This window comes from Chlorocebus sabaeus, chromosome 6, assembly GCF_047675955.1.
Source record: "Chlorocebus sabaeus isolate Y175 chromosome 6, mChlSab1.0.hap1, whole genome shotgun sequence".
Taxonomy (NCBI): domain Eukaryota; kingdom Metazoa; phylum Chordata; class Mammalia; order Primates; family Cercopithecidae; genus Chlorocebus; species Chlorocebus sabaeus.
This window is the reverse complement of record NC_132909.1, coordinates 8,062,277-8,088,738: the sequence shown is the minus strand read 5'-3', so window position 1 is coordinate 8,088,738 and position 26,462 is coordinate 8,062,277. Positions and strand designations below refer to the sequence as shown.

General features: G+C 53.2%; 2 protein-coding genes and 1 long non-coding RNA gene across 5 annotated transcripts in view; 1 reads left to right on the top strand and 2 right to left on the bottom strand.

Moving 5' to 3' along the window:
- Positions 1–15,077, bottom strand: part of NUP62 (nucleoporin 62) — a 21,825-nt gene extending 6,748 nt beyond the window's left edge. Inside the window, exon 1 of one of the 2 annotated variants that reach the window (XM_007997621.3) lies at positions 14,969–15,077. The gene's annotated coding sequence lies outside the window, so the exon portion shown is untranslated. Of the gene's footprint in view, positions 1–13,369; positions 13,973–14,968 lie in introns of those variants that run through there. The other variant, XM_073016163.1, reaches the window with a different exon arrangement.
- On the top strand, positions 14,937–19,603 carry ATF5 (activating transcription factor 5). 2 transcript variants are annotated; one of them, XM_007997618.3, is made up of 3 exons: positions 14,937–15,043; positions 16,344–16,640; positions 18,073–19,603. In XM_007997618.3, exons 2-3 carry the CDS (start codon positions 16,463–16,465, stop codon positions 18,753–18,755), a joined length of 861 nt encoding a protein of 286 aa, XP_007995809.2. In that variant the 5' UTR covers positions 14,937–15,043; positions 16,344–16,462; the 3' UTR covers positions 18,756–19,603. The 2 variants fall into 2 exon arrangements, with proteins under 2 accessions (XP_007995809.2, XP_007995811.2); XM_007997620.3 differs by lacking the exon at positions 14,937–15,043 and adding an exon at positions 15,834–16,047.
- Positions 17,374–26,462, bottom strand: LOC140711824 (uncharacterized). Its single transcript, XR_012093122.1, has 2 exons — positions 23,080–26,462; positions 17,374–17,965 (listed from the first exon to the last, which is right to left on the bottom strand). It is a non-coding gene; the product is annotated as an uncharacterized lncRNA (long non-coding RNA).

Here is a 26,462-nt window from a genome sequence, read left to right as displayed (position 1 = left end):
GTGCTGGCGGCGGTGGGGGAAGCAGGGAGGAACCCAAACTGAGGGAGTGGTGCATTTCCAGGGAAAGGAGGAGGGTATGCCTGGGCCTGTGCTCAGGGCTGGGTGGCTGGGACCATCTGTAGTTCACCCAGGCAGGACACAGCTCCAGAGAAGCGCTGCCTTGAAGTCACCAAGGGAAGTGCTGGCAGAGCCGCCAGTCCCTTCCCTTCCTGCCTGCCCCAACATTTACCCTTGGGTTTCAAACAACACAGGCACCTTCACAGCCCTGGGGACCTGGAGGAAGACCCGCCTGGGATCAGATGCAGAATCATCTGAATTCAGGTGGGTACATCCCACCCCCACCTGTGAGACCAGGGTTCTTTGCTGTCACCGCAGCCTTCAGTCAGCTCTACCACTTTACCTCCATCTGTGATTCTTGTGCCACTCCACGTCCCAGTTTTTTTTTTTTTTTGAGACAGAGTCTCGCTCTGTCGCTCAGGCTGGAGTGCAGTGGTGTGATCTTGGCTCACTATAACCTCCGCCTCCCGGGTTCAAGCAATTCTCCCACCTCAGCCTCCCGAGTAGCTGGGATTACCAGCGCCCACCACCATGCCCAGCTAATTTCTGTATTTTTAGTAGAGATGGGGTTTCACCATGTTGGCCAGGCTGGTTGTGAACTCCTGACTTCAGGTGATCCACCTTGGCCTCCCAAAGTGCTGTGATTATAGGTGTGAGCCACTGTGCCCAGCCCCCAACCCCTTTCCTTAGATGCCTGGGACAGCGGTCTGTGCCTGGGAAAGAATACAGGAGACCTCAGCTTTGGACCAAAAGGAAGGAAGGGGTGTGTGTGTGTGTGTAGGGGTAGACAGAAAAATGGCCCACAAACATGTGTGTGTGTGTGTGTGTGTGTGTGTAGGGGTAGACAGAAAAATGGCCCACAAACATGCCCACACCCGCATCCAGGACCTGTCAATGTGACCTTACATGGCAAAGGAACTCTGCAGATGTGATGACGATAAGGAGGTTATCCTGGCTTATCCACGTGGGCCCCAGGTGACCATAAGGGTCTTTCAGGGAGGCAGGAGAGGAGTCAGAGGGAGATGTGCCTATGGAGAAATGGACTGACAGATGCTGTGCTGCTGGCTTTGAAGATGAGGGGGCCACAAGCCAAGGAACACGGGCAGCTTCAGCCTCTAGAGCTGGAGAAGGACAGAGCCTCTCTCCTAGTCTCCCGAAGGAACCACGCACCAGGCATCCATTTAGACTCCAGACTCCCAGCACTGTGAGAATACATTCGTGTTGCTGTAAACCACTACATCTGTGATGACTTGTTACAGCAGCCACTAGAAACTAATGGGGGTAGGTTGAAGGATGATGGAGAAAGAACAGAATGAAATCTAGATAGGTGGATGGGAATACACAGAGCAGAGCTGGGGTTGAGAAAGGGGCCGGGGTCAGGGGCAGGTCTGCCCTTGTGCATGGAGACCAAGATGGCTGGTACAGAAAGGAAAGTGAGATGTGACTGAAAATCCCGACATCCCTTGGTGCTGAGGCAACCCTGCCAGGGCTGTGGATATGTGTGGGTGGATTGCCACTAACACCCAGCCATGACAGGCCATCTACGGTGGGAGGCAAGGACAAGGTCACCTCCGAACACAGAGGAAGGCTAACAGTGGGGATGGTGTCGGCTCCACCGGGCTAGATTTCCGTTTGTTCCCTGCTGCATCCGCAGCACCTAGAGCAGTGCCTGGTACACAATAGGGACTCAGTAACAACCATTTACTAAGGACCTACTGTGTAACCAGTGCTGTGCCAGGAGCGCTGTGCTGCAGCACACGGAGCCCTTCCTGGGTGGGAAACAAGTGCAGACTCCCCAAGGCCACCCAGCAAACAGCAGCCCCACTATGGGAAACCAGAGCTTTCCGGGGCCAAGTCTTGACATTGTGTCTGGGACGGGAGGATTTCACTGAGGAGAAGATGTTAGAATTCAGTGTTGGCCAAGTGTGGTGGCTCACATCTGTAATCTCAGCACTTTGGGAGGCTGAGGTGGGTGGATTGCCTGAGGTCAGGAGTTCGAGACCAGCCTGGTCAACATGGTGAAACCTTGTCGTCTCTACTAAAAATACAAAAATTAGCCTGGCATGGTGGTGTGTGCCTGTGATCCCAGATAGAAGTGCGAGGATGACTTGAGCCCAGGAGTGTGAGGCTGCAGTGAGCTGTGATCACGCCACTATACTCCAGCCTGGGCGACAGAGGGAGATCCTGTCTCAAACAAATAAAAAAGTTCTGGGAGGCACCTGAACAAAGGCCCATGGCATTCGGCTGACAGCCACCTGGTGGCACTGCTGACAACACAGAGCCCAGACGCAGGAAGGAGGCGGCACGGAGCTGTCTCTGCAGGACCTCCCCTTTCCCCATGGAATTCGCAGTTTCAGATTTGGGGGATGTATGACCAGCGGAATCAGAGAGACCAGAACAGGGGAGAAAAGAGCAGAGAGTGAGGCAGTGGAGAGGAGAGAAACAAGGGGAAATCAGACAGGCCGGGCCCAGGGAAATCTGATTCCAGCTGAGGCTCGGACGCAGTCCTTAGACACTGCCTTCCCTCACTTGCCCTCTCATGGGGACCTCTGACCAGGACCATCTCCATGAGTGCTAGTGCTGGGATTCTCCGTCTGCAAACTCCACAAGTCTAACTACTCTGTTTCTTAACTGTCTCCTGAATCAGTTCCTCTTTTCTTTGTGTCAAAGAAAGTCCACCTAAACCCTGAAGATCAGCTCCAAGTCTGCCCTTCAAGAACTGAAGTCAACTGACCGACAACTTCCTAAGTGGACCTTAGCCAAGGCAGACGCTCAAGCAGTCCAGGCCAACGAGTGCCTTAGGAGCATGAGGCCACGGGTGGGCTCCAGTGGGTCAGGGTCTGGGTTATGTTTGGAAAGACTCACCGAGACTGTGTGGGAGGAGTGAGGAGACTGTTGCAGTTACCTGGCAGGAGCTGGCGGTGCGGCCTGGGCTTCCCTGTCCCGCTCTCTTATGTAATTACCCTGCCTGGGGTATGGCCAACCCCATTAGTAGAAAACAGAGCAGGCCGGGAGTGGTGGCTCACGCCTGTAATCCCAGTACTCTGGGAGGCTGAGGTGGGTGGATTACCTGAGGTCAGGAGTTTGAGACCAGCCTGACCAACACCGTGAAACCCCCGTCTCTACTAAAAATACAAAAAGTAGCCAAGTGTGGTGGCGCGTGCCTGTAATCCCAGTTATCTGAGAGGCTGAGATGGAGGTTGCAGTGAGCTGAGATCGCACCACTGCACTCCAGCCTGGGCAACAAAGCAAGACTCTAAAACAAACACACACACAAAACAAATGAACAAACAAAAACCCAGAGCCATGCAGAGGGTCTGCTTTCCTTTTCCTTTCTTTTTGAGAGTCTCACTCTGTCATCCAGTGCAGTGGTATAATCATGGCTCACTGCAGCCTCCACTTTCTAGGCTCAAATGATCCTCCTGCCCTAGCCTCCCATTAGCTGGGACTACAGGCATATGCCACCATGCCCAGCTAATTTTTGAATTTATGTAGAGATGGGGTCTCACTATGTTGCCCAGGCTGGTCACCAACTCCTGGGCTGAGGCCATCCTCCCACCTCTGCCTCCCAAAGCGCTAGCATTACAGGCGTGAGCCACCATGTCCAGCAGGGCTTGCTTTTCTAAGCCAAATCTGTGGCATGGAATTCAGCTCCTCTCTCCCACCCCTACGCTCACCTCCACCAAAAGGCCACCTCTCCCCGACAGAACCAGGTGTCCCCAACAGCAGGGAGGGAGGAGGAGACAGGGATACCTGTGGGTTTTCACCTGTCCTTTCTCTCCTCCTTAGGCCACCTGGCATTCTGGTCCCATTTTCCTCCCTGATGCCTTTCAACCTACAGGCATAACCGGCTTGCATGAAGGGCCTGTGTGGAGACAAGGAACTGGGCGTGTGTAGCTGTGTGTCTGTCAGCTCCGCAAGGGGAGAAGCTGTGATGGACCCGACTGTCTTTTCCCCAGGCTGGCACTGGAACTTTTACTGCATGTTCAGAGGTTTAATGTTTCAAGGCCTAAATGTTCCTGTGTGCTACTACCCAGGAGGCCGCACCACCCTGCCACAACCCAGTGACATTGGTGGGTATTTAAAAAAACAAAAACTAGGCTGGGTACAGTGGCTCACACCTGTAATCCCAGCACTTTGGGAGGCCGGGGAGCGGGGCGTGGAGGGGCGGATCACCTGAGGTGGGGAGTTTGAGACCAGCCTGATCAACATGGAGAAACCCCATCTCTACTAAAAAAAATTACAAAATTAGCTAGGTGTGGTGGTGCATGCCTGTAATTCCAGCTACTCGGGAGGCTGAGGCAGGAGAATCGCTTGAACCTGGGAGGCGGAGGTTGCAGTGAGCCGAGATCACAACACTGCATTCCAGCCTGGGCAACAAGAGTGAAACTCGGTCTCAAAAAACAAAAAACAAACACACTCATTTTGTGAATAGGTAGTATGTTCACATTGTTCTAGCTCAAAAGGTACAAAAGGGAATACTGTGGCCTGTCTTCCCTGAGTCCCACAGCCACCCAGCCCTGCTCCCTGGAGACAGGCTGCTATTGCAAGTCTTTGCAGTGACTTGCTGTGCATTTAAGCAAAAGCGTGGTTTGTACTATCCTCACCTGCATACAAAAGGCAGCCTGCTAGATGCACTGTTCTCTACTGTTCTTTCTTTACGTATCTTAGAAATCATTTTAAGCAGGTTTATTTTCCTCACCCGGGTAGATGAGGAAACCAAGGCCCTTGGAGGGGGCCGACTTGCCCAGGGTACCAAAATCCTGCCTCTGCCACTTGCTACACAGGACGGCCTCAAGGCAGTAGCTAAATGATTCCTGGATTCACTGGTTCTCAACATTCTCTCCTTTCCCTTGAAGTCACTTCATGGCTAATTAGCAATTACTTTCTCCTTTCCACTCCCCAGGCCCAGAAGCTACCAAAGGAGCTCAGGTGGTGCCAGCAACAGCAATTTTCCCCACAGGAAAAATGAAAGAGCTAAGACAACTCCGGAAAAGTCAGGAAACTGTCAGAGAGAGACTTTAATGAAGATTCTAGAACCACTGCTCTTAATATGAATAATAGGACTGGAAGAGATCTGAGGAATACTCTGGTGCCAAGGCTTCTTCCTTTTTGGCCAAGAACTTTTATTTCTTTCCCTTGTATTGAAAGATTTTTTTCCCCTCTACCTAACTGCATTAAATTTTTTTTTTTTTTTTCTAAGACAGGGTCTCACTCTGTCTCCCAGGCTGAAGTGCAGTGGTGGCAATCACAGTCCACAGCCTTGACCTCCCGGGTTCCAGTGGGCCTCCCACCTCAGCCTCCCTAATAGCTGGGATTACAGCTGTGTGCCACCACGCTGGCTTTTTTTTTTTTTTTTCCTGAGACAGAATCTCGCTCTGTCACCAGACTGGAGTGCAGTGGCATGATCTCAGCTCATTGCAACCTCCGCCTCCCGGGTTCAAGTTATTCTCCTGCCTCAGCCTCCCAAGTAGCTGGGATTACAGGCACACGCCAGCACACCCGGCTAACTTTTGTATTTTTAGTAGAGACGGGGTTTCACCATGTTGGCCAGGATGGTCTCAATCTCTTGACCTCGAGACCCGCCCACCTCGGTCTCCCAAAGTGCTGGGATTACAGGCGTGAGCCACCATGCCATGCCCGGCCCAGGAGTTTCTTTTTAGGGTGATGAAAATGTTCTAAAATTGTGGTGATGGCTGCACAACTCTGTCAGTGTACTAAAGCCACTAAGTTGGACACTTTGTTAAACGCATGTGGAGGCCGGGCGCGGTGGCTCAAGCCTGTAATCCCAGCACTTTGGGAGGCCGAGACGGGCGGATCACGAGGTCAGGAGATCGAGACCATCCTGGCTAACATGGTGAAACCCCGTCTCTACTAAAAATACAAAAAACTAGCCGGGCGAGGTGGCAGGCGCCTGTGGTCCCAGCTACTCGGGAGGCTGAGGCAGGAGAATGGCGTGAACCTGGGAGGCGGAGCTTGCAGTGAGCTGAGATCCGGCCACTGCACTCCAGCCTGGGCGACAGAGCGAGACTCCGTCTCAAAAAAAAAAAACAAAAACAAAAAAAAAACAACGCATGTGGATTATACAGTATCTCAATAAAATCACTCAACCAACCAACCAGGGGGTGCTGGGAAGGGGTTGAAAGGCCACAGTGAGGCTGTGGAGGCAGAGAGACATCAGGCTCAGAGCTGACTTTAGCCCGAGGGCAATGGCTTGGGCAGTTTCTAAGGGCAGGCCCATGCCCTCCTTGGGTGGCCGGTAATGCTGGTTGAGAACAGGCTGGGGAAGAGCCTAGAGCTGAAACGCTCTGGTCGGTGGTGCAGGCACAGGACACCAAGGCCTGGAGAGGGACTGAGGCATGAGGGCTGAGGGACTCTGAGAGCAGCGGACAGGCGTGTGTGGCGGGGGTGGAACGGCGCACACCTGTGCCCCTCCGCAGCCCCTCCTCTCGTCAACATCAGCTTCCCCGGGGACAGACAGTGATGTTGGTGGGGGAAGGAGGGAAGGGCCCAGGCCTGGCTGTGGTGGAGCCGGTTGCTATGGAGGTTTCTCTGGGAACCAGGTGAAGGCAGCCAGAGGATGGGGGCAGGGTGGCTTTCATTTTGAGAACTGGAACCAAATACAGCACCTTCTCCTAGCACGTCTAGGCGGCCATCTCCACACCCATATTTCGTGGCATTTCTCACACACTTAACTTTCGCCGGCAATGTGGTGAGGGGAAACTATCATGGTTCCCACTTATAAATGAGCAAACTGGAAAAGGTAAGAGGACTGAAATCACCTGCATCACGTCCCACAGCCAGTAAGGGCTGGCCCAGGCGTCTGGCCCCACAGCTGAGCTCCTAACCACACCAAGCCTCGTTCCCCACCGCCGCCACCACCACCACCATCCCCTGCCTCATCCAGTCCCCCCGTTCCCATTCTCCAGAGACTTCCTGGGCCATCTCCATGACCTTCCAGACCAACCTGGGCTTCACTCTCAAATCCAATTCAGGATGATCCGCCCGCCCCAGCTGCAGATGAGGCCCTGAGACTCCTGCAGGGAAGAGAGGGGCGTCCGCTGCTCACCAACCCCCATCCATTCCTGCTCTGTGGTAGGTCAGGAAGAGGGCAAAGGAGTCTGCATCAAACTGGGCGAAGGCCTGGCGCTCTGATGGCCGCTGACCTCAAAACTTTCCACGGGGGATATCCCCGTACCCGTTGAGGGGGCACCTAGGGAGTCTAGGGGGCCCCGTGAGGCCCTCCCACTGTGGCTCCCCGCCTCCACCTCTCTCGCTGCAGCTCCTACCATGACCATCCATCCTGAGTGCTGGCTGGGCTCAAGCCCGGGTACTCTCCTCTGTGCCCTAGTGACCCTGTAGGAACCACACGTCCTGGGCCAACTGAATGCAGGAGTAGGCTCCTCTGGACGCAACAGTGGCGGCTCAGCCTTCCATCTTGGCAGGATGAGCGCATTTGCTACGAGAAAGCAGCCCCAACAGCAGGGCCCTGGTGCTCTCTTGCTGGACAAACTTCCCAGAACACCAACCCCAGGCCAGGCCACCATGACCACGAGGGACCGAGACGACAAGCCCACTCCCGAATCACGCCTCAACACAGAGACCACCATATCCAAACCACAGAAACGACCAAACACCACCACCCCCCGCCCCTGGCTCAGAGCTGCTGTTTCTCAACTAACCCCGGCACTGACTCCCTTTGCTTCTCCAGGCTCTAGGTCAAATAGATCCACATCATGGGCTTGCCCCCGACAGCCCAACTCCTAAAGTTAGTCCAAATGCCTCCTTATTGAGGTGCCCTGTGGGTCCCTGTGGGGGACAGTCTTCCTGCGGCAATGAGTAATGTGCTCCTGCTGGCCTCTGGCTGGGGGCATGGACGGCTGGCTAGGAAGAGTAGTAAGACACCAGCCCCGCTTCCAGCAGGCATCCTGACCCTCAGGAAGGATTCTCTAGACTGCCTCCTCTGCTCCCCAGAAACACTGTCCTCCTCTACTTCACATGGGACAGGGCTGTGTTGGAACGAGGCCCTGCTCTGTCTCACTGCTTCTAAAGTCCAGCACAGAGGGGTCCAGCCCCAATTCTTGGAGACTCTTAGAATGAGGGCTGGGTTTCCTTTTGCCCTCTGCTACGGGCAGAGAGGATGACAGCTGTGGGGAGGGGAAGTCACAGAGGGCCAGAGGCCTAAGTCCTGTCCACACTTGTGGTTTGCTGGGGTTTTCCAGGTTTTTCTGAATTACTTGCCTACCTTTAAAACTTGGATGTCACAGAAAAAAAAAAATCTGGATTTCTAGCTTCTCCTGTGAAACCAGCAGCTCAGCACCAGCAGCGAGTGCTGCCAGTGTTGCTGTGGCCCCGGTGCCTTTCAGGGGCCCAGGAGCTTCTGGGGGCCACCCCTCCCTCTGGGCCTGACATGGGCCCGAGGAGGTCAGCAGTTCACCGGTCCAGGCCTCTTCCCCTGTCAACCCCCTGCCACTCCACACTGCCCCGAGGTAGTTCTACGATTGTGCCCATTTTACTGATGAGGTGACCACAGGTTGGGAGTGCAGCGTCTTGTCTGAGGCCACTAAGCGGTAAGTGACGGCATCCTGGGCTCTAGGACACTGGTGTCAGCTGTTATCAGTTTGCTGTGTCCTTTCTTTTGCGTAAGAGCTGTGACTGCTTCTGCTGAAGGGACAAGAGTGGCGCAAGGGAGGGAAGGGGCTCTGGAGGACTGTGGGCCACGTGGCAGCCTGTGCTGTCTCCCAGCCCCCACATCATCCTCTCCCCAACTGAGCTGGCCTTGGCCTACCTGCCCTTGTTTGCCAGGACGCCCACCTTCAACCCCGGCACCCCGGGCCTGCGTGACCCAGTTACCCTCCCTGGCTCCTCTCAGGGACCTCAGTATCACATTCGCTGGCCTCTGTGCTGAGCAACTCATTAGAAAATGTATTGATGCCTACAGAAATAGCAACACAGGGCGGGGGGTTGTGGGGAACGATTCTGGGAATGAGGAGGGAGACTTTGCCCTCGAAGCGTTCGGGGGAGCAGTCACGTAGACAGACATCTGTGCAAGGCGGATCTGAAAGCAGAAGCAGGCGTGGCGGGAACAGAGGAGGATCATGCACAGACCTGGGCTCCAGCAGGCGCTGGTTTCACCGACATCATCTCCACAGCGCTCCGGCACCGGACCCGAGCAGAAACTATCGCTCACAGGGCACTTCCCATATGCTAGGCCCCACCTTACGCACATTTACACATTTAATCCTCAAAACCACCAGCTGCAATGGACCATCTCATCCCCATTTTACGGAGGGGAAACTGAGTCACAGAGAGGCTGCCACTTGCTGAGGGTCACAGAACTGGTGGAGTTGGGGTGTGAACCCAGCAGGGTGGCTCCAGGGCCCATGCTCTGACCCACATTGCAGAAGGCAGCCGAGGCTCAGGCAGATGAGGGCCCTGTCTGCACTCCAGTCTACAACTGAGTGCTGGGCTCAGGACCAGAACCCAGGTCTGTCTGATGCAAAACTTGGAGCCTTTTCCATCATGCCAGGGCCACCCTGATTGGGAAAGCACTGAGGGGTTGCAGCAATAGCAGGGTGATGGCATGGTGCAGGCGGGAATCAATAGCGTTCGGCAGTCGTGAGCAGCAGCAGGCCTGAGGTGAGGGTCGGGGCTTGGAGGCCTCCCAGAGGCTACACCATGGGCCCTGGGGCCCTGGAAGCTGTGCAGCATGGTGGAGGCTGAGGTCCCATCTAACTGGCAGCGTGATTTTCACAACCTCTCTTACCTCTCGGGACCTGTCTTGTCTCCTGCTAACAAGCCTCTGTGACCTGAGGGCCCTTCTTGGCACCGAGTCCCAGATTCTCAGGGTCCTACACGGGTGGCTGACCTCCCTCCCTCTCCATGAGCCCCCTACTCTTGCTGTGCTGGAGTTCTCCCTTATCCAAGGCTCTGCTAACCAAGAGCGGTTGCCAGGTGTGCTGGGGTCCCCAGAGAATCCCCCAACTCCCCCTCCCCGTCAAACAGCCAGGGCTGATGCAATCTGCCTGCAACCACCGCCTCACTCCCCAAGCCTGGCCCCTCCGCACCGAAAAAGAGTCCCCAGCAGCCCCACCCTTGCTTGAAGCCCCAGCTCAGGAGTTGAAGGGGAGCTCCAGGCTGGGGGAGGCCAGGACATGAGTCCTGAAGGAGCCATAAGCCTGGGTCAGCAATGTGCACATGGGGGACTCAGGGTTCGAAGATCTAGGGAGGAGGGTCACAGGCAACCACTGATGACCCACCGTGAACTAGAACAGGCTGGGAGGGGCTGGAGAGTTCAGGGTGCCAACTGGCACCCACTCAGCCTGAGTCCAGCTGCTTAGTCTGGCTGGGCTGAAGTGGGTGGGACCCAATAGCTAGAGAGAGACGGCAAAAGGGTTGAGATGGGGGTGGGGGTGGGGAGGGGAAGCAGAGTCCCTGCCCAGACACCTCTGCAGCCAGCATAAACCGCACGTAGCCAGCAATGCAATTCTCCTACTGACCAAGTTATTAAAAATTACCCAGGCTGGGCCATGCGCAGTGGTTCACGCCTGTAATCCCAGCACTTTGGGAGGCCGAGGCGGGCAAATCATCTGAGGTCGGGAGTTTGAGACCAGCTTGACCAACATGGAGAAACCCCGTCTCTACTAAAAATACAAAATTAGCCACGTGTGGTGATGCATGCCTGTAATCCTAGCTACTCGGGAGGCTGAGACAGGAAAATCTCTTGAACCCAGGAGGCAGAGGTTGCGGTGAGCCAAGATGGCACCATTGCACTCCAGCCTGGGCAACAAGAGTGAAACTCTCTCTCAAAAAACCAAAAAAACCCTAAAAAACACAACACAACAAAACAAAAACAAACAATAAAACCCAGGCCTAGTGGCTCAGGCTTGTAATCCTAACACTTTGCAAGAGTGAGGCAGGAGGATCGCTTGAGCTCAGGAACCAGGAATTCAAGACCAGCCTGGGCAACACAGTGAGACCCCGCCCCCATCTCTACTCAAAAAAATAAAAATAAAAATAAAGTATCCTACCTGGCCATCCTCTCAATATCCTGCAATACCAGTCTAAGTATGAGACAAAACCAAATGGAAGCACATTCCATAAAACACCCAACCAGCATTTTTCCAAACGGTCAGGGTCACGAAGGACAAGGGAAGTCTAAAGCCAGTCACAAGCCAGAGAAGGCTGCGGAGCCATGATGCCTAAATATGACGTGGCATCCTGAAGGCATCCAGAAGGAGCAGAAAGGACATTAGGGAACAACTACCAAAATCAGAATCAAGCGTGGTCAGCATTAAGAATGGCACCTGGTCAATGGTAACATACTGATGTTGCCTTGGTTGTGACAAATGCAGCAGTGTCATGTAGGATGTTAATGGGAAAAACCAAGTGAGGGGCATACAGAAATTCTCCCTGTTCTCTTTGCAACTTTTCTGTCGAGTCAATCTAAAATTATTCCAAAATAAAAAATTTTATTTAGGCTGGGTGCAGTGGCTCACGCCTGTAATCCCAGCACTTTGGGAGGCTGAGGCGGGCAGATCACGAGGTCAGGAGTTCGAGACTAGCCTGACCAACATGCAGAAACCCCGTCTCTACTAAAAATACAAAAATTAGCCGGGCGTGGTGGTGGGCACCTGTAGTCCCAGTTACTTGGGAGCCTGAGGCAGGAGAATGGCTTGAACCTGGGAGGTGGTGGTTGCAGTGAGCTGAGATGGCGCTAGTGCACTCCAGCCTGGGCAACAAAGCGAGACTGTGTCTCAAAACAAACAAACAAACAAACAAAAACCCAAAAAAACAGGTAGGTCTTGCTTAAGGCCGGGTGTGCTCACGCCTGTAAATCCTAGCACTTTGGGAGGCCGAGGAAGGGGAGGGGGTCCCCTGAAGTCAGGGGTTCAAGACCAGCTTGGCCAAATTGGCAAAACCCCGTCTCTACTAAAAATACAAAAATTAGCCGGGCGGGGTGACGGGCGCCTGTAATCCCAGTTACTCGGGAGGCTGAAGCAGGAGAATTGCTTGAATCCGAAAAGCGGACGTTGTAATGAGCCGAGATCATACCACTGTACTCCAGCCTGAGCGACAGAGCAAGACTCTGTCTCAAAACCAAACCAAACCCAACCCAACCCAGTTCCCATGTACAATCTAGAAGGTCTTCTTAGGAGAAGATTCTGCCGGTGGGGGCTGGGGTAGGGCACGTCTGTGCGTCCTTACCACTGGCAGTCTGTCCGACAGTCTACCCTTAATTCCATCTGCTTTTGCTCAAAAACCTATACTGAGAAGTGGAAGGAAGTTGGACTTACTGCACAGCAATGGAATGAGAACACATTCACCTTAATTATGGCAGTAACAATAACCACTTTTATGCAGCACCTACTGTGTCCCAGGCACTAGTCTAACTGCTTGATGTGAATTAACTCATTTAATCCTCGTAACAGCCCTATGAGGTAGGCACTTTTTTTTTTTTTTTTTGAGGCAGGGTCTCACTCTGTCACCCAGGCTGGAGTGTGGTGGCACAATCTCCGCTTACTGCAACCTCCGCCCCACCCCAGGGTTCAAGTGATCCTCCTGCCTTAGCCTCACAAGTAGCTGGGACCACAGGCACAAACCACGACACCCAGTTATTTTTTTGTATTTTCGGTAGAGACGGGGTTTCACCATGTTGCCCAGGCTGGTCTCGAATTCCTGAGCTCAAGCAATCTGCCCACTTCAGCCTCCCAGGGTGGTGGGATTACAGGCATAAGCCACTGTGCCTGGCCCAGAGGCAGGTACTCTTAACGCCACCTTGTACCACAGGGGAAACTGAGGCACAGGGAAGGGAAATGGCTAGGGTCACACAGCTAATAAGAGGGGTGCAGTCAGGTTTTGAACTCATAAATCTGGCTCCAGAGTCTATGCCAGGGATGTATAAAATTTGGCTTTCTGGGGCTACATCGCAAGAACTGTCTTAGGCCACACATAAAATAACACTAATGACAGCTGATGAGCTAAAAAAAAAAAAAAAAAAAAAAAAACTCGCAAAAAATTCGCATGGTTTAGGAAAGTTTACGAATTTGTATTAGGCTGCATTCAAAGCTATTCTGGGCCACATGCAGGCCCACGGATGGGACAAGCTCAGTTTATGCTCTTAGCTGCTACTCTGTATACTGTCTCAGTGATAACACAACCCCTACAGGCTCAAAGAAATATAGGGCAGGTGCTCAAAAGCTGGCAAAGTGGACAATCAGTGCTCTAAGGGAAGGTGGTCAGATCCCAAGAAGGGCTTCCTGCCCGCAACAAGTAAGGGAGGAGGAAGAAGCTTGTGTAAAACGCTCAATACCAGGATTCCTCCACCTTCTCTGGACCTTGATTCAGTCTCCTAACTGCCACAGAAGGGATGAAGATTGAACTCCAGCTGGGATGTCCTGACGTGGATGGGACAAGGTGGGTTTCTGCAAGAGAGAAAAGACCGACATCCACCTCGGCTGGTGGAGGGCCCTGTGCATGAGAAGGGGCAAGATGGCTACCCTCTGACTAGAGGGAAACGGAGATCTTCCATTTTTGGCAGGGTTGGGAGATAGTTCCTATCCCGTGGAAGCTAAGGACTGTTTGAAAGGAAGCCAAGGGCAAGGGATGGAGAAAAGGACGCAGCGGGGGCCTCGATGTCTGAATCCCTGCCAGGGGATGGGACCTGGGCACCCATCATTTGGAACGGAAGATGAGGATGGCCGGAAACAGACACTTCAGAGGAATGAGGGAGACAGAAGAACGACAGCAAGAGTTGGACAGTCCAACGTCTGCGGCTCTTGCAAGGGGAAAGGAAGACGTGAAGAAGGAAGGAAGAAGGGAAGGGCCCCAATAAAATATGTTGAGGCCGGGCGCGGTGGCTCACGCCTGTAATCCCAGCACTTTGGGAGGCCGAGGCGGGCCGATCACGAAGTCAGGAGATCGAGACCATCCTGGCTAACAAGGTGAAACCCCGTCTCTACTACAAATACAAAAAATTAGCCGGGCGTGGTGGCGGGCGCCTGTAATCCTAGCTACTCGGGAGGCTGAGGCAGGAGAATGGCGTGAACTCGGCGGAGTCTGCAGTGAGCCGAGATCGCGCCACTGCACTCCAGCCTGGGCGACAGAGACGGAGAGACTTCATCTCACAAAAAAAAAAAAAAAAAAAAAAAAAATTGAACAGGAACATATGAGTTGAACTCTGTGCATAAGGCTTGCCAGACAACGTCTTATTTGAGTTTCATAAACCCACCAAGAGAGCTGATTTTTCTTATTTTACGGATAGGAAAACGAAGCAAGAGAACTTAAGCTATTTGCCCGAGGCCATCCTGGTAGGTCTGTGCTCGGGAGAGTGCTGTGACTCACGCTGGACTCTAACCCACGAGGGTTTCTCGGGGTCAGCAGTTGGGGGATGAAAACATGAAAAGTGTGGCTGGCAGGAAATTCTGCAAGCAGGGAAAGGGAAACAGAAATTAAATGGTGCAGGTCTCCGGGAAGAGAATGAGGCTGGATCCACAAAATCACAGGAGAAAGCAGGCCCAGACCTCACAGGCAGAAAAAGAAAGAAACCAGAGCTTAGGAGGAAACCAGACCCCGGAGCTACGAGGAGAGGGCCGGATCCCCGGCTCAAAAGGGAGGAGGGGCCTGGACCCTAGGAGTGGGAAGGAAGAGGTCGGATCCCCTGATCCCCAGGAGGAGGGGACCGGGCTGCCTCCCAGTTGGGGCCCCGCGAGGGCGGGGCGCGGAAGGATCCGGGCGGGCCATGCTGCGCCACCCGCAGTATATCTGTCCCCAGTCCCCGGGGCCGCCTCATTCCCCGTCCTCAGACCACGGTCTCTTCTAACTACAGCCTTCTCCGCCTCCGCCTGAGTAGCCCCGGCCATGGCTCTGTAGCCTCGACCCCTTTGTGCCCCTAGCCCGTCTCCGCGCTTACCACGCCTGCGCTCTCCGCTCCCACCTTCTTTCTTCAGCCGAGGCCGCCACCGCCTCTCCTTGCTGCAGCCATGGAGTGAGTAACCGCTTACCTCTCCCTCTCCAACCGCCTTTCCCGCCCTTTCGCAGCTCGTGGCCCTCTTTAGGGAGCCCTGGGGGGAGGGGAGGTGCGAGCGGGGAATCACGGTCGCGCAGGCGTAGAAGAGGTACGGTGGGCCGAAGGCGCGCGGCTGCGCATGCGCACCGGGCCCGGGGTCGGGTGGGAGAGTTCTAGAGATTCGATGTTTGTCAGCCGGCGTGTGGCTGCGCCTGCGCACTCCAAGGGAGGGTGTGGTCTTTTTCTAAACGATTCTGTGCGTGCTTGGTGGTTCCTGCGCAGTAGCCTACCAGTGCCCCGTAACGAATGAGCGGCGGGCCCTGAGTGTCCGCACATGCGCACTGATCCCCAAGAAGGCGGAGGTGTAAAGCAATTGGACAGCTCGGCAGACGTAGCATGCGCTTTGGCCCTCGGCTCATAGCCGCGTGTGGACGGCTGGCGTTCGGGTAGCCGTTCTCCGCCTGCCCCCTCTACCCTCCTCCACCCTCCCTGCTCCACGTTGCTCTAGCTCACAGACCAACTTCCTTTTAAACCAGGCGCCTGCTGAGGCGGGGACTGGCTTAGATTGACAGGGGAGAAGGCGGGGCTTAGAGGCAGCCCTGTCGTCACGATGGGTGGGATTTCGTGAGCCCATTGTGAGAAGGGGCGGGGCTAAGCCAACCTTTAGCTGAGAGGTGGGGCTTCAATGGGACAAAGAGGCGGGGCCTCTGGGGAATCGGAGAGGGGCGGAGCTAAATAAACAATGAGGGGCGGGGCTTGGAGGGGCAGTGGCAAAGCGAGGAGTGGGATTTGAGTGGATAACATTACTGAAGGGCTGGGGCCTGGGGCAGTTCCCCTGGGCACTGGTTTGGGATGGAAGCTAGGAAGGCAGTGGGGCCAAAAGGAAATATTTTAGGGCAAGGGGCGTGGCTGGAAGAAAATGTCCCTGGAATTGAGTTTTTCCATGAAGCGGAATATTCTGAGGTGGATGGGGGGTACCTAAGGTAATTCCCCTGGGAGACCCTTAGGTTTCTGTATTGGGGGAAAGGGTGGGGCATCGGTCCTACCTTAGGACCTAAAGAAATTCCCTTGGGAGTGGGTGGGGCTCAGATTTGGGTAAAGAAAGGGCAAATTTAGAATTCGGAGAGGCTGAGGCTTAGTTATAAACTGTGGTTGGAAGGGGGAGGGAGGAGCCCCGTGGATGTGCCTGGGGGTGTGGCTTGGCTTCCCCATGATTTTGGCTGGTGGATGAGGCTTTCCTGACCCCACGACCCCACCCACTCTTGTCTCACACGTGTAGGTCTTCCACTTTCGCCTTGGTGCCTGTCTTCGTCCAGCTGAGCATCCTCCAGAGCCTCATCCCAGCTGCTGGTGCAGCCACTCCTGTTGCCATCAGTGCCCTGCACCTGTGCTACAGCCATGTCACTCCTGGCGACCCTGGGGCTGGAGCTGGACAGGACCCTGCTCCCAGCTAGCGGGCTGGGATGGCTCGTAGACTATGGGAAACTCCCCCCGGCCCCTGCCCCCGTGGCTCCCTATGAGGTCCTTGGGGGAGCCCTGGAGGGCGGGCTTCCAGTGGGGGGAGAGCCCCTGGCAGGTAAGGGCAGGTGGAAGGTGGAGCAGGGGAGTGGAGGGCAGGGGAAGATGGGGGAGGAAGAACTCATCCATGTATTCATTAAATGTTGAGTGCCTACAATGTGCCAGCCACTGTTTTAGGTGCTGAGGATACAGCTGGGAACAAGAAGAACATGGTCTGTGCCCTCCAGCAGCTCACACTGTGGAGAGTAGGCCAGGGGCAAATTAAATGAGAGTGTATTGGAATAAGTCAGAAACACCTAGCAGCTGAGCTACAAAATGACAAAGGGGACCTAATTCAGAGTGGGTAGCCAGAAAACCCTCTCCAAGTAGGTAACATGTTGACTGAGGCATAAAGGATGGGAAGGAAGCCAGGCATGGTGGCCTGTAATCCCAGCACTGTGGGAGGCTGAGGAGGGAGAATTGCTTTAGTCCAGGAGTTCAGGACCTGGGCAACATAGCAAGGCCTCATATCTATAGGGAAAAAAAAAAAAAAAATGAGCCAGGCATGGTGGCGCAGGCCTGTAGTCCCAGCTACTTAGGAGCCTGAGGTGGGAGGATCGCTTGAGCCTGGGAGGCCTAGGCTGCAGTGAGCCAAGATGATACCACTGCACTGCAGCCTGGGCAACAGAGTGAAACCTTATCCCTTAAAATAAAAAAATAAAAAAATAAAAAAAGGAAAGGAATGAGCCAGGAAAACACCCAAGGGAAGAGCATTTTCGTTGGAGGGAACTGCATACGCAGAAGCCCTCAGGAGGCAGGAATCCTTTTATTCATTACTGTATCCCAAATGCTTGGCACATCGTGGGTTTTCAGTAATTAATGAGTAAAGATGAAACAAGGTGTATCTATGTGTGTAATGTGATCTAGTTTGCCTTTTAAGAACAGAGTAAATACAGACACCACAGATACAGAGTACTCAGTAAAGGAGATGTTGGAATGGTTGAAGAAATGCTTGCTTGACTGTTGGTTGAGTCACTGGTTGGTTGGCTGGTTCTGTCTTTTTTTATTTTTTAATTTTTTTTTCCCCTGGACCCTTTTATAGGTTAAGACTGATTCTCTCATTGGCTAATTTGTTGGTTTTTGGTCAACTGGTTCATTGGTTGATTAATGGGTTGATTGATTGGTTGACTGGTTTATTTGGTTGGTTGGCTGATTCCTTGATTGATTGGTTGACGGGTTGGTTGGTTGGTTGATTCGTCGGTTGCTTGGTTGGTTGAGTGGTTTGTTGGTTGGTTGGTTGATTGCTTGGTTGACTGGGTGGTTAGATGGTTGATGGTTGGTTGGTTGGTTGACTGGTTTATTGGTTTGTTGACTGGTTTGATGATTCACTGGTTAGTTGTTTTACTGAATGAATGGAACAGATGCGCCTGAATGAGATGTGAGTGAGCACCCACCTAGGCAGAAGACCAGCAACTCAGGAAATTTTGTGTCCCTCCCCACTTTCATCCCAGGTGATGGCTTCTCTGACTGGATGACTGAGCGAGTTGATTTCACAGCTCTCCTCCCTCTGGAGCCCCCTTTCCCCCCAGGCACCCTCCCCCAACCTTCCCCAACCCCACCCGACCTGGAAGCGATGGCCGCCCTCCTCAAGAAGGAGCTGGAACAGATGGAAGACTTCTTCCTAGATGCCCCGCTCCTCCCGCCACCCTCCCCGCCGCCGCCGCCGCCACCACCACCACCACCACCACCACCACCAGGCCCCTCCCTCCCCCTGCCCCTCCCCTCCTTTGACCTCCCCCAGCCCCCTGTCTTGGATACTCTGGACTTGCTGGCCATCTACTGCCGCAACGACGCTGGGCAGGGGGAGGTGGGGATGCAGCCCCTGCCCGTGCCACAGCAGCCCCTTCCTCCTCTTCCACCTCAACCTTCTCGCCTGACCCCCTACCCACATCCCGCCACTACCCGAGGGGACCGCAAGCAAAAGAAGAGAGACCAGAACAAGTCGGCGGCTCTGAGGTACCGCCAGCGGAAGCGGGCAGAGGGTGAGGCCCTGGAGGGCGAGTGCCAGGGGCTGGAGGCGCGGAATCGCGAGCTGAGGGAACGGGCAGAGTCCGTGGAGCGCGAGATCCAGTACGTCAAGGACTTGCTCATCGAGGTGTACAAGGCCCGGAGCCAGAGGACCCGTAGCTGCTAGAAGGGCGGGGGTGTGGCTTCTCGGGGCTGGTCTTCAGCTCTGGCTCCATCATCCCCCTGCCTCCACCTAATTCCATACCCCTCTCTTGGCCGGGCACAATGGCTTATGCTTGTAATCCCAGTACTTTGGGAGGCCAAGGCAGGAAGATCGTTTGAGGCTAGGAGGTCAATACCAGCCTGGGCAACATAGTAAGACCCTGTCTCTATTAAAACAAACAAACCCTTCTTCCCCACAAAACCACCCAACTCCTCTCTGGTTTTATCCTTTTATCCTCTCTCTCTGCTTTTATCACCTCTCTTGTGTATTTCTGGATTTTCTTCCCTCTTCTCTCCTTCAAATCATTAAATGTTTGGCCTTAGTCAATGTCTGTGCCCGTCACATAACATCCAAGGCACCGAGGCCCACGGGGAATACAGGAAGCAGCTGGGAGCTTGGAAACCTGGTCTCTTGAATTTCAAACCTGGTTTCTTGCAGCTGGTTGTCTGGGGTGAGTGGAGTGGCTACAGGATAGAGCTGAAGGACTATGCAAATGAGGATGTAAGTCAGGGCAGGCTTTGAGAAGTGGACCCATATCCTACAGGCAAAAAGCAGGCTAGGTGACCTTGGGACACTATGCTAAGGGAGGGAGCCTAAAGGCAGCCAGGTTTACGGAGCGGGAAGATGAGCAGGCCAATGGGAGGAGGGGCAGGGCAGGACTGTAGTTGGTGACTGGGTGTTCATTTTAGCTGTGGGAGAAAATCTGTGTTTTGTGAAGGTGTTGGAGAGGGGCTGTGTCTAGGTGAGGGATGGTGGAGTACTGATTTTTTTGGGAGGTTATGAGCGAAAATAAAATGAAGCATTTCCTCTGGCCTGTGCATCTTGTCTTTGAGAGAAGCAGCTGGGGAGAAGGTGACCTTGTAATCCCAGCACTTTGGGAGGCCGAGGTGGGCAGATCACCTGAGGTCAGGAGTTCAAGACCTGCCTGACCAACAAGGTGAAACCCCATCTCTACTAAAAATACAAAATTAGTTGGGCGTGGTGGCGCCAGCCTGTAATCACGGCAACTTGTGAGGCTGAGGTAGGAGACTCTCTTGAGCCTGGGAGACGGAGGCTGCAGTGAGCCGAGATCGTGCTATTGTACTCCAGCTTGGGGAACAAGATTGAAACTCTGTCTCAAAAAAAAAAAAAAAAAAAAAAAGGTGGGGGTGCTGAGCGCAGTGGCACACGCCTGTAATCCCAGCACTTTGAGAGGCTGTGCTAAGTGAATTACTTGAGCCCAGGAGGGGAAACCAGCCTGGGCAACATAATGGGAACTCATCTCTACAAAAAATAATTAAAAAAAAAAATGGCCGGGTGCTGTGGCTTACGCCTGTAATCTCAGCACTTTGGGAGGCCAAGGTGGGTGGATCACCTGAAGTCAGGAGTTCGAGACCAGCCTGACCAACATGGTGAAACCTCATTTCTATTAAAAATACAAAATTAGCCGGGCATGGTGGTGGGTGCCTGTAATCTCGGCTACTTGGGAGGCTGAGGCTGAAGAATCCCTTGAACCCTGGAGGCGGAGGTTGCAGTGAGCCGAGATTGCACCATTGCACTCCAGCCTCAACAACAAGAGTGGAACTCCATCTCAAAAAAAAAAAAAAGGCCGGGCGCGGTGGCTCAAGCCTGTAATCCCAGCACTTTGGGAGGCCGAGACGGGCGGATCACAAGGTCAGAAGATCGAGACCATCCTGGCTAAACCGGTGAAACCCCGTCTCTACTAAAAAAAATACAAAAAACTAGCCGGGTGAGGTGGCGGGCGCCTGTAGTCCCAGCTACTCGGGAGGCTGAGGCAGGAGAATAGCGTGAACCCGGGAAGCGGAGCTTGCAGTGAGCTGAGATCCGGCCACTGCACTCCAGCCTGGGCGACAGAGCGAGACTCCGTCTGAAAAAAAAAAAAAAAATTTAGTGGGGCAAGGTGGTGTGCACCTGTAGTCCTACCTACTTGGGAGGCTGAGGCAGGAGGATCACTTGAGGTCAGAAGCTGGGGACCAGCCTTGGCAACATAGCAAGACACGGTCTCTACAAAAAAAATTAGTTGGGGCCAGGCGCCTTGACTCACGTCTGTAATCCCAGCACTTTGGGAGGCTGAGGCAGGCGGATCATTTGAGGTCAGGAGTTCGAGACCAGCCTGGCCAGCATGGTGAAACCCTGTCTCTGCTAAAAATACAAAAATTAGCTGGGCATGGTGGCGCACGCCTGTAGTCCCAGCTACTTGGGAAACTGAGGCAGGAGAATCGCTTGAACCTGGGAGGCAGAGGTTGCAGTGAGTCGAGATCGTGCCAGTGCCCTCCAGCCTGAGCAAGAGAACAACACTGTCTCAAATGAATGAATGAATGAAAGAAAAAAAAGTTATTCTCCACCCATCTGCAAAGCCTCTTTCTTTGCAATAGTGCTGAATTTTACTGGAGCCTTGTGCGCCTGGACAACAGTGACAGTGAAGAAATCCCCCTACTTTTCTGGCTCAGGCGTGGTGGCTGACACCTGTAATCCCAACACTTTGGGAGGCTGAAGTGGGAGGATCGTTTGAGCCCAGGAGCTTGAGACCAACCTGGGCAACATAGCGAGACCCTGTCTCTACAAAAAGTTTTTTTTTTTTGAGACAGAGTCTTGCTGTGTCCCCCAGGCTGGAATGCAGTGGCTTGAGCTCAGCTCACTGCAAGCTCCGCCTCCCGGGTTCCCACCATTCTCCTGCCTCAGCCTCCCAAGTAACTGGGACTACAGGCACCCACCACCGTGCCTGGCTAATTTTTTTGCATTTTTAGTAGAGACGAGGTTTCACTGTGTTAGCCAGGATGGTCTCAATCTCCTGACCTCCTGATCTGCCTGCCTCAGCCTCCCAAAGTGCTGGGATTACAGGCGTGAGCCACCGCGTCTGGCCCAAAAAGTTTTAGAAAACTAACAACAAAAAAGAAATCCTCCTGCTTTTTTGCATTCTAGGAGATGACGTACTGAGAAGAACCACCCTTCCATATATGACTTAGATAAGACTTGAGAATGAACCCCTTGTCTGCCAAAGACAAGGGCAGACATAGACCCCCCAAATTCCCATTTATTTGTCTCATACATGATTAGCTGCACTGTTTTGTCCCCAGTGATCAATGGAAACAAAATGCTCATTTAACCTAACTTTCTCCTCACTGCCCGGCCTCTGAATTTCAGTCCATCCACAGGCTCAGCCAGAACACAGCCCCTCCTTAAGCACCTCTCCTGAGAAGAATAAAACATTCCCTGGTCTATTGTCCTGTACCGTAGCCCTTGCATCTTATTTCCCCACAGCTGGTTTTTTCTAGCCTTGTTTACTCCTCCCCATAAAGAAAAAGTCCTTGGCTGTGCACGTGGCCTGTACCTGTGGTCCCAGCACTCTGGGAGGCTGAGGAGGATCCCTTGTGTTCTGGAGTTCCAGAGCAGCCTGGGCAACATAGTGAGACCCTGTCTCTACAAAAAAAATTAAAAATTAGCCGTGCATGGTGGCACGTGCTTGTAGTCCCAGCACTCTGAGAGGCTGAGGCAGGAGGATCCCTTGAGCCCAGGAGTTTGAGCCTGCAGTGAGCTGTGATCATGCCACTGAATGCCAGCCTGAGTGACAGAATGAGACCCTATCTCTATTTTATTTTATGTTTTAAAGAAGGGACTGGGCACGGTGGTGGCTTATGCCTGTAATCCCAGTACTTTGGGAGGTCAAAGCAGGCAGATCATTTGAGGTCAGGAATTCAAGACCATCCTGGCCAACATGGTGAAACCCCATCTCCACTAATAATACAAAAAGTAGCTGGGCATGGTGGCGTGTGCCTGTAATCCCGGCTACTTGAGAGGCTGAGGCAGTAGAATTGCTTGAACCCAGGAGGCAGAGATTGCAGTGGACTGAAATTGCACTACTGCACTCCAGCCTGGGCAACAGAGCAAGACTCTGTCTTAAAAAAAAAAAAAAAAAAAAGCAAAAAAAGTTCCTGTTCAATTCTTGTCTCACTTGCAAATCTTTTGCTTCTCTCTATTGCAATCGTCCCTTTCCCACCTTAAAAAAATCCTTTAAAATGAAGTCTCTTCTCAAGGCTGCAGTGAGCCATGATTGCGTCTGGGTGGCAGAGCGAGACTGAGTCTCTAAATAAAGTCTCCTTACCAAGTATGATTTTTTAAAAAAATTGAGGTGAAATTCACATAATAGAAAACCATTTTACAGGGGCCATTTCACAGAACAGTGGCATTTAGTACATTTGCGGTACTGTGCAACTACTGCCTCTATCTCTTTCCTAATCATTTCTATCACTTCAAAAGAAAATCTCATCCCCCTTAAGCAGTTACTTACCATTTCTGCCTTCCTGATGTGTTTCGTGTTTGTATTCATTGAACGCTTGCAATTCCATGAAGTGCGGAAGTGAGTATCACTCTTTTTTTTTTTCTTAGATGGAGTTTTACTCTGTCGCCGGGCTGGAGTGTAGTGGTGCAATCTCGGCTCACTGCAACCTCTGTCTCCTGGGTTCAAGCGATTCTCCGGCCTCAGCCTCCTGAGTAGCTGGGACCACAGGTGCAAGCCACCAAGTCCAGATAATTTTTGTATTTTTTTTTTTTTTTTTTTTTTGAGACAGAGTCTCGCTCTGTCGCCCGGGCTGGAGTGCAGTGACCGGATCTCAGCTCACTGCAAGCTCCGCCTCCCGGGTTTACGCCATTCTCCTGCCTCAGCCTCCCGAATAGCTGGGACTACAGGCGCCCGCCACCTCGCCCGGCTAGTTTTTTGTATTTTTTTAGTAGAGACGGGGTTTCATCGTGTTAGCCAGGATGGTCTCGATCTCCTGACCTCGTGATCCGCCCGCCTCGGCCTCCCAGAGTGCTGGGATTACAGGCTTGAGCCACCGCGCCCGGCCAATTTCTGTATTTTTAGTAGAGACGGGGTTTCACCGTGTTGGCCAGGATGGTCTCGACTCCTGACCTCACGTGATCCGCCCGCCTGGGCTTCCCAAACTGCTGGGACTACAGGTGTGACCCACAGCGCCGGGCGCGAAATGATTTCTTACTGTGAGTCATGGTCAGAAAATTTTGGAAGCCACTGGTAGGCGCCCCCCAGCTTGACATAGTGATTTTCAGACAATAGCCGGTTTGCAAATCGCACGCTTCGGAAATCAAACATTTCTGGCCTGTGGGCGGAGCTGTCTTAGCAAGAATCCGCCGCCAGGAGGCGCGCGTACCCCGCCGGAAATGGGTTTTGCTCCATCCCAGACTCAGACCGTCCAAGCCGGTCATTTCCTTCTGGTCGGTTTATGTATTAGAAGCCCTGCCTTCGAATACAGTTCACAGAGCAGAGCCCTGCAGGGTGTTTTAGGCGGCTAAGAAGGGAAGTGGCTCTCCTAAGACTCTCTGTCCAGAGAGCTCATTAAATGCCTCCCGCGCCGGAAGAGGTCCCCGCCCCCGGAGGTCGCATCCCAATGGGCAGGGCACACACGAACGCCATTCACGACCCTGTCAGTGCAGGGAGGCTCCGGCCTGGGGCCGAAGAGCTGAGTCTGTATGGTGCTTGACAGCACGGGGTAGTGCCCCGCCTGGCCTGGCCACCTGCTGGCTGTGTGACCTTGGGAATCGTGCTTGGCCTTGCCGTGCCTTGGTTCCCTCCACTATAAAATGGCAGTGATAACAACAATCACTTCATAGGGTTCCGGGCATTGCATAAGTTAACACATGCAAAGCGCTCAGAAGGGATGGGGCATGTTTGTCGAACCCATTGTTAAAAATTCCCATTTTGGCCGGGCGCGGTGGCTCAAGCCTGTAATCCCAGCACTTTGGGAGGCCGAGACGGGCGGATCACGAGATCAGGAGATCGAGACCATCCTGGCTAACACGGTGAAACCCCGTCTCTACTAAAAAATACAAAAAACTAGCCGGGCGAGGTGGCGGGCGCCTGTAGTCCCAGCTACTCGGGAGGTTGAGGCAGGAGAATGGCGTAAACCCGGGAGGCGGAGCTTGCAGTGAGCTGAGATCCGGCCACTGCACTCCAGCCTGGGCGACAGAGCAAGACTCCGTCTCAAAAAACAAACAAAAATTAGCTGGGCATGGTGGCGCATGCCTGTAATCCCAGCTACTCAGGAGGTTGAGGCAGGAGAATCGCTTGAACCCAGGAGATGGAGGTTGCAGTGAGCCAAGATTGTGCCACTGCACTCCAGCCTGCGAGACAGAGTGAGACCCTGTCTCAAATTAAAAAAAAAAAAAAAAAAAAGGATACCACAGAAATGCAAAACATCATCAGAGACTGTTCTGAGTAACTGTACCATAACAAAGTGGAAAACTTAGGGGAAATGGGTAAATTCCTGAACACATACAACCTAACAAGATTGAATCAGGAAGAAACAGGAAGTCTGTACAGACCAATAACAAGTAATGAGATTGAATTAGTAATAAAAAAAAAATGCTGCTGGGTTAGGTGGCTCATACCTGTAATACCAGCACTTTGGGAGGCCGAGGGAGGAGGATTGCTCATCCCCAAGAGTTTGAGACCAGCCTGGGCAACATAGGAGGCCCCATTTCTTAACAAAGTATCCATGTCTGGGCGCTGTGGCTAATGCCTGTAATCCCAGCACTCTGGGAGGCCGAGGTGGGCGGATCATCTAAGGTCAGGAGTTAACACCAGCCTGGCCACCACAGTGAAACCCTGTCTTTACTACAAATACAAAAATTAGCCGGGTGTGGTGGTGGGCGCCTGTAATTCCAGCTACTTAGGAGGCTGAGGCAGGAGAATCACTTGAACCCAGGAGGCGGAGGTTGCAGTGAGCTGAGATTGTGCCACTGCTCTCCAGCCTGGGTGACAGAGTGAGACTCTGTCTCATAAAACAAAGAGGGGGCCGGGCACGGTGGCTCAAGCCTGTAATCCCAGCACTTTGGGAGGCCGAGACGGGCGGATCACCAGGTCAGGAGATCGAGACCATCCTGGCTAACACGGTGAAACACCGTCTCTACTAAAAAATACAAAAAAATACTAGCAGGCGCCTGTAGTCCCAGCTACTCGGGAGGCTGAGGCAGGAGAATGGCGTGGACCTGGGAGGCAGAGCTTGCAGTGAGCTGAGATCCGGCCACTGCACTCCAGCCTGGGCTACAGAGCCAGACTCCGTCTCAAAAAAAAAAAACAAAAAACAAAAAACAAAAAAAAACAAAGAGGCCGGGCGCGGTGGCTCGGTGCCTGTAATCCCAGCACTTTGGGAGGCCGAGGTGGGGGCATCACGAGGTCAGGAGATTGAGACCATCCTGGCTAACACGGTGAAACCCCGTCTGTATTAAAAATACAAAAAAATTAGCCGGGCGTGCTGGCGGGCACCTGTAGTCCCAGCTACTGGGGAGGCTGAGGCAGGAGAATGGCGTGAACCTGGGAGGTGGAGCTTGCAGTGAGCCGAGATCCCGCCACTGCACTCCAGCCTGGGTGACAGAGCGAGATTCTGTCTCAAAAAAAAAAAACCTTTATCCTCATTGTTTTCCCGTTGAGTAGGCTGAGGAGAAAGAGGAAGAGGAGAGATTCATTTTGCTGTATCGGGTGGCAGAAGAGGAAGAAAATCTGTGTATACCCCAGTGTAAACTTGTGCGGTTCAAGGGTCACCTGTATATACGCAGACACAGAAAACATGCATAATACAGCTGAATACTACTCATCCTTACGAAAAAGAAATCCTGCCATTTGCAACAACAGAAATTAACCCGAAATCAGAGGTAGAC

What these genes read in the sequence shown, in the direction of transcription:
- ATF5 (XM_007997618.3), top strand. Translation starts at nt 16,463, where the DNA reads ATGTCACTCCTGGCGACCCTGGGGCTGGAGCTGGACAGGACCCTGCTC. An exon ending in GGGGGGAGAGCCCCTGGCAG is followed by an intron (nt 16,641 to 18,072) that starts GTAAGGGCAGGT and finishes CTTTCATCCCAG; the next exon opens with GTGATGGCTTCTCTGACTGG.